The sequence below is a fragment of the Mauremys reevesii genome, linkage group 2 (genome assembly GCF_016161935.1).
Source record: "Mauremys reevesii isolate NIE-2019 linkage group 2, ASM1616193v1, whole genome shotgun sequence".
Taxonomy (NCBI): Eukaryota; Metazoa; Chordata; order Testudines; family Geoemydidae; genus Mauremys; species Mauremys reevesii.
Genome location: NC_052624.1, coordinates 224,346,551 through 224,360,086, shown reverse-complemented (window position 1 = coordinate 224,360,086; position 13,536 = coordinate 224,346,551). Strand labels below are relative to the sequence as shown.

Here is a 13,536-nt window from a genome sequence, read left to right as displayed (position 1 = left end):
AAAAGAGGATATAGCAAGGAACTGTACAAATGGCCACAATGATGTATTTTGCTTCTACTTTGAATACACGCCCATCCCCCCAAAAAACCAAAACCTCCACACCTATATACATACATACATGAGAGAGAGAGAGAGAGAGAGAGAGAAACACCATTTGTCATTTCTCTAAACACTACATTCTATAATTACAGCTCTGCATATCATGGGTCACTTTTATTAAAAGCATCATTACTACAGTTGGCAGCAATTTACATCTTATCTTACATGATAGCAGTTCCCAAAGAAAAAAATAAAAAGACATCACAACAAAGAAAACAATACATTTACAAAGTCATGTCTGTAAACTTCAAGGCTAGTTTAGAGTTGAGGTAATGCTGTTTAGCTTTGTGGCTAAAGTAACAAAGTCCTTTAATTTAAAAAAGGTACCTGATTTTCTTTATTTTTTTTCTCTTTCTTTTTTTTTTTTTTTGTTTATACCAGTGCATTACAAGATCACGAGACGATTAAACTGTAGTTTTATCCTGTAAGAACCTTCTCAGTGGGTTAATTTCCAAAAGGTACTCTTCACATTCAACAGCTGCCTTATTATTGCTGTGTCTCAAGACAGAGACATTCACACTATCATGGAGATTGTCAGAAAGAGTGTGTGTGTGGGTGTGTGCACGCGCGAGTGTATGAACTCCCATACAGTCAAAATGATGCGCAAGTATGATATGTATGGTAAATTTCATCTTGACCTTCACAGCAAAAATTAAAAATAAAAAAATTAAATATATAACTTCATACTTCCTTTAAGCAGCACTTCCTTCTATTAGTGCCACTTGATTACAAATTGCTGCTTTTATAATAATACCAATGGTACCAAAAGAAAAAAAAAGCAGAGCATTATGTCAATTTCCTTAAAAAGACATGATCACCTCTCAAATTTCATCTCTCCTAGGGATAATAAATAATGCACTGCACAATACTTAATGACCAAGATACCTTTTGACACATCTGTATAACATGACTTGAAACTTTTTTTTTTTGCTACACTATGTTACAGAACAGCTTATAAAAACTAAGTATGGACATTAACTGTGAGTGTAAACAGTAGGACTACCACTTGTCAAAAGTTTAAAACACTTTAACTGTAATTGGTACTGGTTATTCATCATTTTCATTGTTTTCTATTTCATCCCCCCCATCAAGCGAGTCTAATTCTTCACCCTGTGCTATTTCATCTTCTAAAACGGAGGAATCTGCAGTTTTATCAAGGCTCTCCTCTGCATCACTGCCTTCTAAATTCTCCTCTTCTTTAAATGCAGCCCCTTCAGTTTTGTCAGTAGCCTTTTCTTCATTGGAGCCCACTGCATTCTGAAGTCCGGCTAATCCTGGGAAACCAGGCAGTGTCAATCCTCCCAGTCCTGGAGGTAGAAACATAGATGGATAGAACAGGCCAGGAGCCATGGTGGACAATAGGAAAGGATTGAAGGCCAGAGGGTTTGTGGGCAATCCAGTGTTGTTGCTGGTGGCGGCGGCAGCAGTAGCAGCACTGACAGATCCATTTGCAGAGTCAGTAGCAGAAACGTCTGTGCTTTTCTCAGCGTCTTTGTTCTCCTCTTCGTTCTCATTTTTCTTCTCTTCTGCTTTTGAAGTGCCATCTTCAGTTTCTCCTTGACTGGAAGCAGGAGTGGTCTTTCCAGGAGCAGCTGTTATTGGGTTATTCAACAATCCACCCAGTCCAAACATGTTGGGTAACCCTGCCATACCTGGCAACATCAGAGGCAGCATGGCAGCTGGATTTTTAGAATCACCTCCAGCAGCCGCAGCTGTTGCTAGTCCTGGAGGGAAGCCCATGAGGCCGGCAAGCTGGAGAGACTGTAGATTCTGTAGATTCTGAAGGCTTGTGAGGTCCATTCCAGCAAATAGACTGTTCATTAGCAGTGGGTTGATTCCCGAAGTTGAAGCTACAGCGGCAGCTGCTGCAGCTGCTTTGGCAATTTCACTTTTTGGCCTTCTTCCTCTTCTGCTTGCTCCTTCCTCTCTCACAACTGGGCCTGTGAGAAGACGGTCAAACATGGACTCTGGAACAAAACCCTGAACAAAGAGGTGAAAAAAAGATTCTTTATCAATATACTTTCAGTTTTAAAATCGGAACAGTTGATTATGCCCTGTCAGTGTTCAATACTCAGAGTATATGTTTAATGGGTCATGTGTGAGAGAAGAATTGTTACACAATCATTCTACATTCTTCAATGTTGGTGGTGGTAAAAAAAAATCTCAAAATTGGTAAATGACAAATGGAGACAGACTAACATGAATGTTGGAGCTGGCAGAAAGCATAGGAAATGGAACAAAGTGAACAGCAAAAAATGCTAATTTTATACATATAATCACAACGATGGGACAAAACATGCTGAATAGAATCAGAGCTGTGAAACACACATTTCACAGACTGCTCACCAAATTCAATTAAAATACGATGAAAACACTGCAATTACACGCTGGTCATGGTTTTTCTATTTCTACTGAACTACTGTTTATCAGCTGGGCATTATCCTACGCTTTCACAGAATAAATGAGTATTTGCAGTGTTGCTTGCTTCTGCTTCAGACGGATCTTTTAAAATGAAAAGCTGGAAAAGTTAACCCCTGGATGCTGGTTGATACCAATATCCTTCAATTAGAGAATCCATTTCTTATATGGATGTGACTATTTGATTAATATTCAATTAGTGAATGAGTATTTGTATTTAGCAGTCACTCATTTATATGACTATGAAAAAACCTTAATGTATAATAAATGTTTAAGATAGCCACTAGTGCACAATCTACTGCAATCCCATTGCACATTTCTATCATCCTCTCCCAAATGTCGGATAACCCCATCCTGCCACTAATATTTCCTTAGTTCAAAACAAGCTACAGGCTAAAGGCTTAACAGTCAATGCTTATGTGGGGGAAATGTATACAGTGTTAATTTTTTTTTGCAAATAAACTTTAAATGGAACAACTGAGCCTTATACTTACAGACTGCTTAACAATATCAGTCCAGTCTGGAGCAACAGCAAATTCAGGATTTTCTTCCAACCACCTTGGTAGGTCCTTCATTGGAGGGGCCATAGCTCCACCCATCTAATTAAAAAGACATTAATTACTCTTAAAGAATGAAACAATGCACACATTTCATATGCAGAAGATTACTTTTATTTTCTAAAAGATTATAGTGGCTTTTAGTAGTGCAATTCAGAGGTGATTAAGGGATATTAAGTATCAGAGGGGCAGCCATGTTAGTCTGTTGTCCACAAAAATAACGAGGAGTCCGGTGGCACCTTAAAGACTAACAGATTTGTTTTTTTACCCATGAACGCGTATGCTCTAACAAATCTGTTAGTCTTTAAGGTGCCACTGGATTCCTTGTTGTTTTTAAGAGATACTGTCCATCTTAGGTCATGTCTATGCTGAAACTTCATGCGGGGCAAGCTTGTGTGTAAATCTATAGTGCTCTAGCATGGTGCGCACTAACTGTCTGTATAGACAAGCCCTTAGATACCAGTTGGGAGACTGAATATTTTTGAACTAATATTTGTGACTCAAGCAGAGTCAATAATTTGAAGTTTGTTATATATTTAAAAAATTTGACAAAAAAAGTCAAATTGTTCAGCAAATTATTCACCCACTAGCTAAAAGGGCTGTAAATCGGCAGGCTGCAGGCCCCTAAATCAGCCTCTCAGGATTAAACCCTAAATCATCTTGGCATGAAAGACTTGCTTTCTGGGTGCCAGAGATGCTCTGAAACAGCTCTAGCAGAGGAGAAGACTAGTCTAAGTTTTACCTTCTTTCCATTTCGTTTATTTACAACAGGTACCCTCTCTTCTCCTGTTAAGGTGTTTATATCCAATTTATTAGGGTTTCGACATCTGTGTCTTTTTTGCTTCGGCTTCTGAAATGGGGAAAACAGCACATCTGCACTCTTCTAAAAGGAAAAAACAAAAAATATACTGTGTTAGGTTTTTCTATTTTCCGGTCAAAAGAAATAAACCTTCAATCAACTCATTGCAATAAAAGTTTTTAAGACTGTATATAGCCAAATTCCTTGCTTTAAATTTTTTCTCAGAAATCTTCTCATTTTTGCCAGAGGGAAACAAACATTCTGCACAATTTGATGTATATTTTCCAATACACACATCGCTGTTAAATTTAAATATAAAAATGAAGTTAAAATAACATTCTGGCAACCTATGGGTCCTATTTCCATTGAAGTTTAGGGGAAAACTACAACTGACTTCAATAGGACATAGGATTAGACACTAAATGAGTATGCCTGGTCTTCACAATCTCTTTCAATAAATGTATTTCAATTTCTTTGAGCCTTAAGGCCACACTAATTTGATAGAAGCTATAGTTTTATATGCAACATCTACTTACTGGTACATAACTTGGCATATCAACAGTATAGGTAGGATGTGATTTAAGCCATTCAATTAAATCCTTGTTTTTAGGAGCATCCTCTCCCACCAGCCTGGTCCCATCCTCTAAGTTAATTACAGGGATCCGAGTGTCTGGGTCCAGTTGTCCAGGAGATGGAATGTTTCTTGCTGGTGGGGTCTCCATATCGTCTTCAAATACTTTGGTCACTTCTGCATCCTCCTGCAAAAAATTGATGCTGGTATGAATTTTCACCTCTAAGGAATATTACCTGGGAGAAGTGATTTCCCAAAATGACTAGCTAAAATCAGAGCTTACCCATCAGGGAATGTCCCTAGACTATTAAAGTTGTTTGAATAAATCTTACCATATAAAGCAATATTGTTACATTATGGACATTTGGGATGTTTAATGATATTTTACAAGAGCACATGATAGCCCCAAAAGCCAGTTCTGAGGCTATTTTCTAGCTGTTCCCAATGCAGAGTCCCCTGGTCTTTCCTCCATAATTAGTATTCAGTAAAACCTCAAACTGGAATTCCATTTTGTTAGTGCACCTGTAAGGTTTTTGTGAAGAGTGAAGTTTGCGATTACTATTTAAGAGGTGTATATCACACATAACAAAGTTGTCATTTGTCACCGTTAAAAGTGCTTAATTTGAAATGCATAACATTTTGGTCAATAATTGAAGAAAATATAGCTCTGAATATGAACAAGGAGCTGATGGACTTAGTAAAAAAGAAATTTCTACACAGTCACTTAAACTACAATAGCACTTCAAACTCAGATACCTAGAGTAATAGATACAAAGGAAAAAACAAAAAAAATATTGCTCTCTTACAACAGTCAGCGATGTCCGTTTGTTGCTCATAAACAATAGATCAAGCCCTTCTACATTTTTCCTCCTTCCTCTCCTCCTCTTCATGGGCGGTTCTCCATCTATTAAAGAACCATTTAGTAGATGCCTTGTGGGTGTGCGTGAAAGACCTGCTTGCAACAGCTCCATTTGAGTTTTAAAGGCATCAGACACTGGTGTGGAGACATTAGGCAAGATAAACTTAGAAGTAACAGATGAAAAATTTGAGGTAGAACTTGTTGCCTCTCGTGAGGCCTTTGATAAATCTACAACTTTTTCTTGTCCATTTTCTGAGACCACCTGAGACTCTCGTAACTGGGCAACCATTTCCATAAGATTTCTCCTCTTGGCCGCTCTCTCAGCCTCAATTTCAATCTTTCTCCGTCTCCTCCTCCGCTGACGTGGGACTGATAAATTGAGTGCATCTTCCTAATAAAAAAAATGAGCATTTCTAATTACTAACAAAGCTGTACTGAATTTTAGGGGGAAAAAACCTGATGTTTCACTTGACCATAAGACAGAAAAGCCTCATTTTATTCAGCAAAGCAGTTTAAAGCAGCCTATTTTTCCTTTTCATCTCCCCCACCCCTGGTTACTTAACATGCAAAATGAGGTTCCTTTTTCTATAATGTAACCAGAAAGATTCAACTTGCCTTTGATAACTGAGGAGAAGCAGTGATATCTTCACTGCCACTGATGCTGGCTTGACCAACCATGGAGAGCTCTGCAAAGCTCCTTTTCTGTAGAGGGCTGTCCACAGCTGTTGGAGTATACCCAGGTATGAGCCCCTGGAAATCAAACATCTGGCGCCTATTTACTGGCCACTTCCCTTTTAGCACTGCTTCGCAGATGTTGTCTAATCGGTTGATCATTACTCGGTCCTGCATAAAGGAAAGTACATAATGAACCTTTGGTGCAAAAGTAGCCATTTAAACTCAGTCAGACTGAGCACAACTGCACAGTTTAATAGCCTGCAAGACTTGAGAAATACAAGGAAAAATATCTAACAGAATGCTTACAGACCAGAAAATAAACCAGTTGTTCTAAACAGTTCACATACAGAGAATTATGGTGGAGAGAGATGAAGTTACTTTTCATCATTTAAAACTAACGTGTTGGGAGAACTTGTTTTCTATAAAGAAATATTACACTAGTTGACATTTACAAAGCACTCACTATTGTTTACATAATGCTGAACTTCAGTTCAGCAAAATCATCAGTTTGGACAGGAGAATTAAAATATCTGCCATCAGTATCTTAAAGCTATGGTATTTCATATCCAACAGGTTTGATTCTGCAATTCTGTCCCAGGAAGTGGTTCCTCATTAGCGTCACTATTAATAAAGTTCAACATTATGAAACGGGCACCAACCTAGGGACATCTAATGAATGTCAATTTTCATTCCACACCCATTATCACTTCAAATTTCATTGAAGCGTGTACATAAAAAAAAATTCTAATTACAGTTTAGTTTACTTAGACAGAATTTACACAGATTAAAAGCATTTGTTACTATGAACCTTTAAACTCCTTTGGTGAAACTTTCTGAATCTAGCAATAGCTGATTTTAGCATTTTGAATGTTTCCTAAAATGACTTTATGAAAAGAAAAAGAAGGATCACTTGATTTTTCCATGTCAGTATTCAATGATTTTGTATTCTAGCTTGCTTGAAATATACAGAAACACACTACAGATGCTCCCCGGGTTATGCATGATCTGACTTACGCAAATTTGCACTTTGGAAAAAGTTCCATAAGCCAGAAATAGGATTTTCGAGTTGCAGACATTTTTGCGTACGGGTGTATATTTCCCACTTATGCAAAATTCGAGTTACGTAAGGCTTTCCAGAACGGAACGATTGCGTAAGTCGGGGGGGCGTCTGTATATGAAAAATACTGCTGATTACGGAATAGAATCATCCTTTAGCTTCCTGAACAGCGGAACACTGCAAAAGCCACTAGCAAGTCTCAGCAGCTGCAGCAGACTGCTTGCTTTCCCCAGGAATAAGCCTATTAGAGCAAGTTTTTTTTTTCTAAACCAGATGGCCCTGTTATGGTGATTAGTAAGCTTAAGACTATTACTACTTTATTTCTCTCCCTACCCTCTTTGCAAAACCAGGAAACAAATTTATAAGGATTTATCACAAAATCACTGTTTTATAGATGTTTCCTATTAAATAATTATCTGCATTGTTACAAAAATAAAATATAGGACAACACTTCATCTGCAGTTGCTGCTTATGTTTACAGGAAACCTTAATACAATTACATCTGTCAACATTATATAATGGCTTGGAACAAGTAGGTCATTAGTATGCTCTCTCTACAATCTCCTCACCCCCAACATAAATGGTGATCTTCCAAACCTCTGCTCTTAACATTGTAGGCACCTCTGCAGATGAAACCCATAAATCAAGGTAATAAATTTGCTTCTATCAACAAAAGTGTGATTCTGTTGACATAAGAATATATAGTTTGCAAGAAAAATAATGCATTACACCAGTCTGTCTATACCAAAGAACGTAATGTAATTCCTACTTTTTTCTCTGCCTACTCTCAAAGAAATTGAAATTTACAACCTTATTTCATAAACTTCCTAGGTCTCTATTAGACCATTAATAAAATGTGTTTTGAACATTAGAGAAACATACAATCTGCAAAACTGAAAGACCATTAATGAAATAAAGCAGGAAGTTTTCCATGTTCTATTCATACTGAGAAAGGTACTGGTCAATCGTGAACCAACCTTAGGCCAGAAAGAAAAGGCAAATGTTCTCTCATGAAGCAACTGAGCGACTGAAGGATCTCCATCTTCCAAATAGAATCCATCACGGGTTTCATCCCTTGCAGTGCTCATAGATGCATTGCTTTCTTCATCAAAATTCTTACCCTGAGAAACTGTTCCTGCTGAGGAATAACAATCACCAGGCATTAGCTACAAACAGACCAATCATCCTAACTCAAAATCTTTGGTTGAAATGTGGAATGTAGAGGGGAAAGGTACTCTTTTTTTTTTTTTTAAGTACAATTTTGGTCTTTTTGTAATGTGGATTAGTCATGCTGTAGCTTCAGAGTTGAGTAACATTTGGTATAAACATTATTATTTTTCCAGAGGAGCTTTCCATATGCTAATGAAGAAAACCACTAACTTAAATTCTTCTGCTATAAAACATTGACCGAAACCTTGCAGCAGTCAAACTATTGGCATTTCAGGGTGAAAAAAGGGGAATTTAGTATACCATTTTGTTAACCCTTTCAGAGAAGGATTTCAGCTTTCTACTGAAATATTTTAAAACAATAACTAAAAAGTAAGATTGATAATCCTGAGGCACAGTAATGCTTGTAATTTAGATACTTATTGAATAATTGTTGGGGCATATCCTTGGCCCTTCTACAGCCTCTGTGCGCTCTGATGGTGCCAAGAGCCTATATTATTGGCTCAATTCGCTATCTTAATATTGACTTGCTCTGGGGGAATCCCCAGGTGAAACAGCGCTGTTGTAGCTGCTCTTACACCACCCTATCTGGGCCATTGGCCTAAGGAGAGTGGCTGGGGAGCAGATGTATCTGTCCAATCCTCAGTTGCCATAATGGCTCCTTGGCTGCCAACTATCAGCTGGCACAACTTTTAACATTAGCTTCATGGCTTTTCTCTGTTAGTCAAATCATTTCTGTATGCATTACCTTCAGGTTGGGAGGACTCTTCTGATTTGTCATCATCATCAAGTTTCTCCTCTTCGTCCTCTTCTGAACCTTTTTCAGAAATAGATTTTGGATCTACATCTGTACTCATTTCTATAGCTTTCCTTTCACATTTAACAGGTCCAGGCTCAGCCTCAGCATCACATTCCTGCTTAATGCCTTTTTCTGCAATATCTGTCTCCTCTTTAATATCAGACTTTTCTTTGGCTGCTGAATTTTCAGACCCCTCAACTTTAGACTCAGCTTGTTCTGTAGCCTTGTCATCTTGTACTGGTGTGGATGGAACAATAGGGGGCGTATGACTGCAGCCAGCACCCAGTGGGTTTAGTGAAGACACACTACTTGCATTACCTGCCCCTCTGTTTTGAGCAAAATTTCTGTGGGCATCAAGAAAAGAGAGTTCAGGGTCATTCAGGATGTGATAATCTGTCCTACTGACTCCATGTTTAGCAGCACCAATCAGTAAGTCTTTGTCATGTTTACCACACTCCCACCACTCTGGCAGATCCAAGCTTGGCTGGCACAATTTTAGCCTCTCCCCCAACTGAGGGTGATGGAGAACCTGCTCACGGATTTTCCGTAACAGTTCTATGCGATATAAAGTCCTAGAAGCACGCTCCTCTGTGATTGGCTCAATCATGGTGGAAAGATCAGGTGGTTCTGTAACAAAATTGGATTTTCATTGTTTAACCTGATTGAATATAAAAGTTGGTTTTTAAAGATTGAAAAATTACAAAATTTGTAATTACTATGTTTTGTTATCAAATCATGTTTCAACAGGATTAGTCTCTTGATTTTAAACAGAGTAAATTATTCATGTGGATTTTTATTATTATAAACTTACCTTCATCTGGTTTGGCTGGCATTCGGCATACCCGCCTGCACATAGTCACAAAACAATTAAAGTACTTCTCCAAACTTTCATCGGACTTCTTATCAAGCCTAGCAAAAGCTCTGAACTGGTTCCAGTCAAATTGTTGTTTCATAGGGTCAAAAATAATCCCAAAAGTAGATACAACACGATAAAAATCTGCTTCTTCTCTTCTTGTCCATCTAGAGTGCAAAAAATTAAGAATGGTTAGAACAAGGCCTGACTTACTGCACCGGAAGACCCCAAATGTTACCTATTAATCCAAAGCAAAACTGAAGTGATGGCAACATACATTTTCATAGATATCTGCCATTGGCATTTGGGGGAAGAAATCTTAAACTCACTTTTGACGTTTTTCAGTTATTATAGCTTCTCTTTCTGCTTCTAGTGCTCTCACTTCCTCCCTAGGCCGACGTCTCCGTCGGTCCGTCTTCATTAGTGCCTCTTGCCTCATTTGTTGCCTTTTGTAGCTGCGCTGATAGGCAGTAATGAGGCGACGCAGACGGGTAGTCAGGGTTGAAGTGGTGGGCCAGTAGAGTTGGCCTAACTCAGCATTGCTTTCACTGTGCTTGCCTAGAGAATAGAAAAATATTTGTGTATTGTAAGGATAACATTAGGCATTTCAAAGTCTTTTTGACTACACAGGATTCTAATTTTGTAAGGTGAAAGTATACTTCATTACTCTAGAAGTGAAATAAATAAAAATTGGGAATAACTATTTTTGTTTGAAAGGGAGGAATGGATAGGATTAGTAAAAAACCTACCTCAGAAAGTTACATAAATTTGACAAATACTTACGTATAGCCAACTGCCTTCCTCTTATTCCTAATATTTCTATCACATGCACCTTCCTTATTGACTTGTTTTGTGACATCAGGAGATTTGCATTATAGAGTAAAGTTAACGCGATAGATCTCTAAACATATGTACTAAAATTATTCAGTCCCTTATGAGGAAACACATTTACCATTTCCCATCTTATTATTTTTTACTCTTACACTTGGCAAGCTTCCTCACTACTGAGAAACATATTTTAAATGATTTCAATATTATCCACTGGAAAAATATCAATGGCTAGACTTTCATATCTTAAATATGTAGAGTTTTACCATCCCATAAACCCCACTGTGTAATCAGAAACTGAACAAGACACATAATAAAGCGGGATTGTTCACAAGTAGCTAAGAATTAAGATCTAAGACATCCGTTCTTAATCTGTGCGTTGGGAACCCAAAGAGGGTCATGACCCCCTTTGAATGGGGTCATCAGAGCTGATTTAGACTTGCTCAGGCCCAGGCCTGAAGCCCAAGCCCCGCTGCCCAAGGGCTTCAGCCCTGGACGACGGGGCTCAGGTTGCATGGCCCCTGCCTGGGGCTGAAGCCCTTGAGCTTCAGCTTTGGCCCTCCCTGCCCAGAGTGGTGGGGCTCGGGCTTTGGTCCCCCCAGCCGGTGCAGTGAGGCTCGGGCAGGCTCAGGCTTCAGTCCCCGCTCCTGGGATTGTGAAGTAATTTTTGTTGTCAGAAGGGGGTCACGGTGCAATGAAATTTGAGAATCCCTGACTTAAGACTCTGAAAGATTTCGCTCTTCTAAGCACTAAAAAGTTTTAACATCGATTTGTCCAAAAGGACTAAGCTAGTATCTTAAGTATGGGTATTAATATGGATAATTATTAAAATGCATTAGCCCCTCCCTTTTCATTTTCACAAACCCTTACTTGTTGTGTGGCTCTCTATGGATTCTTCTTTATCTTCTGGAGGTGAGTTTGCAAATTCCTTTGGGGAAGACAAGAGTTACTTTAGTTTTAGGCTTCAGTTGTGCTTTATCTTTTAGAGGAAAAAGGGCAATCTTCCAAAAACAAACAAACAAAAACCCCCAAACACTAGCAGCAAGGTATGATTGTCACAAATGTGTTTTATCTGGTGGCTTGTGAACTTTTATAATTAAACATCATTCTAAGAACATTAACATAGGCACTGAATGTCAACATTACACATCTGCATTACTACATTGAGGTTCTTACATCAATTTCATCCTTAAAAGGAATTCTGGTTGGTTTATATTCTGGATCTTCATCTTCTCTGTCAAACTCTCCTCTACACAAAATTTAAAATGATAAAAATAGTTATCAGAACAGAAGTATTTTTCTCAAAACAACCCATATTACTGATGTTATATGTCTCAAAGAACAAGTGACAAAAACAGAAGTGTGAAAAAAACAAGTATCCGTTTGTGATGTATTAATACACAAATATGTCAAGTTCACCTGTCTCAATTTATCTGCTTCTCTGAAAATATTAGTCTGAAGTATTTTTACACTGTATTAACTAATACATTATCACTTAGTATCCTCAAGTCAGATGTAAACACAATAAGTGAACTCACGCCAACATATACAGCACTTATTTTATTAAAATCAGTTTATTATTTATTACATTTATAAATATCCTTCTTACCCATCACCACCATCTGCTAACATATCTGTCCCTCTCTGTTCAGCAGCTATGGCCTTGGCATCAGGCATACCAACCCGTTCCAGAAAGCACAGCGCAGAGTCAGCTCTCATAGAATTGTACTTCTCATAGCCTGTATGGGGTGGGGCAGAAGGGGGGGAGGGAAGAAAAAAAGAAAAAGAAATCACACCACAACTCAACAGAATGATTGATGTTATAAGGACAAATGGTACATGTTTTACTTTCATAAAACAAATCTCTTCCTCATCATCTTGACTTGAATCAAACTATTTCATAAAGATACTCAGGATCCTGGAAATTAGTTTCTTTCTATTCATGTAACAAAATATTCTCGTATGAATAACTTCACCAATGTAAAAAGTACTAATGTGAAAACATTTGCAACAAATAATAGCAAATACTAAACCAGGAATATTTTCTAGGCTTTTTTTCCCCCAATATCCAGTTTTATATGACACATGAAAAACTTCTTAATGATTACTTTATGACCTCTGCAGCAGTTCTCCACATTCACCCCCCTCCTCCTTCACCTCCCTCTCTTTCTATAGCTCTGGCCCTGCCGGAACCTGCATTAAAGCTGAAAAAATGCTGCATACATGGGTTGTACGCAAGGCCAGCGAACCTGTCTTATTAGGTTTAGGATGATGCATGTCAGTAAGATGACACTGTTCCCTCTATAGTTTTCAAACTGCTGTTTGCTTTTTTTACTGCCCAAGTTGACTAGATGGAAAATGGCAGATCCCAACAGTGCACTGCAGGAAAATGATTTTTAGACTACACTTGCCTCAGCTGAGCCCACAAAACGGAGCTGCTGTACATAGGCAGAACAGCACAATTCAATTAGGATTTGTACTACAACACACTGCTCCTAACTGCTGTAGAGCCTCAAGCCAAACTGTAATCATGAAAGGTTTTATAAGCCATCATTCTCCCCTTTAGTCAGGCTGCGCTGCTGAGAATACCTCTGCGACCTCCAGAGAATTGGGATTATAATCAGGAATCGCTCACTGTATATATCATGCCAGCTCTGCATCCCCAGCCTTTCAAAGTTAACAAGGCTGCATCCCACTCAAGGGAGCCGGGAGTTCTCAGCACTGACATTTGTGAAATATTGCTTGGAACAAAGCCCAGGAGGCACTTGTACAGATTAATAGCAGAGGTTAAGCCCACCGTCCACTTTGACACTGGTTGGCAGAGTTAGCAAGTGAAGCAGTGCTGGAAGCAAAG

The 13,536-nt window shown here is 38.5% G+C and overlaps 1 protein-coding gene across 4 annotated transcripts in view; it reads right to left on the bottom strand.

Annotated features, from left to right (window-relative positions):
• Positions 1 to 200: 200 nt before the first annotated feature.
• CHD7 (chromodomain helicase DNA binding protein 7) overlaps positions 201 to 13,536 on the bottom strand; it is a 194,008-nt gene continuing 180,672 nt past the window's right edge. For 2 of the 4 annotated variants that reach the window (XM_039523864.1, XM_039523865.1), the window contains 13 exons: positions 12,292 to 12,421; positions 11,859 to 11,931; positions 11,553 to 11,610; positions 10,184 to 10,412; positions 9,813 to 10,021; positions 8,951 to 9,628; positions 8,013 to 8,173; positions 5,919 to 6,146; positions 5,251 to 5,694; positions 4,410 to 4,631; positions 3,817 to 3,957; positions 3,012 to 3,116; positions 1,147 to 2,079 (listed from right to left, as the gene is read on the bottom strand). In XM_039523864.1, the coding sequence (XP_039379798.1) occupies positions 1,147 to 2,079; positions 3,012 to 3,116; positions 3,817 to 3,957; positions 4,410 to 4,631; positions 5,251 to 5,694; positions 5,919 to 6,146; positions 8,013 to 8,173; positions 8,951 to 9,628; positions 9,813 to 10,021; positions 10,184 to 10,412; positions 11,553 to 11,610; positions 11,859 to 11,931; positions 12,292 to 12,421 (3,611 nt within the window). Of the gene's footprint in view, positions 2,080 to 3,011; positions 3,117 to 3,816; positions 3,958 to 4,409; positions 4,632 to 5,250; positions 5,695 to 5,918; positions 6,147 to 8,012; positions 8,174 to 8,950; positions 9,629 to 9,812; positions 10,022 to 10,183; positions 10,413 to 11,552; positions 11,611 to 11,858; positions 11,932 to 12,291; positions 12,422 to 13,536 lie in introns of all 4 variants that reach the window. The other 2 variants (XM_039523867.1, XM_039523866.1) reach the window with 2 other exon arrangements.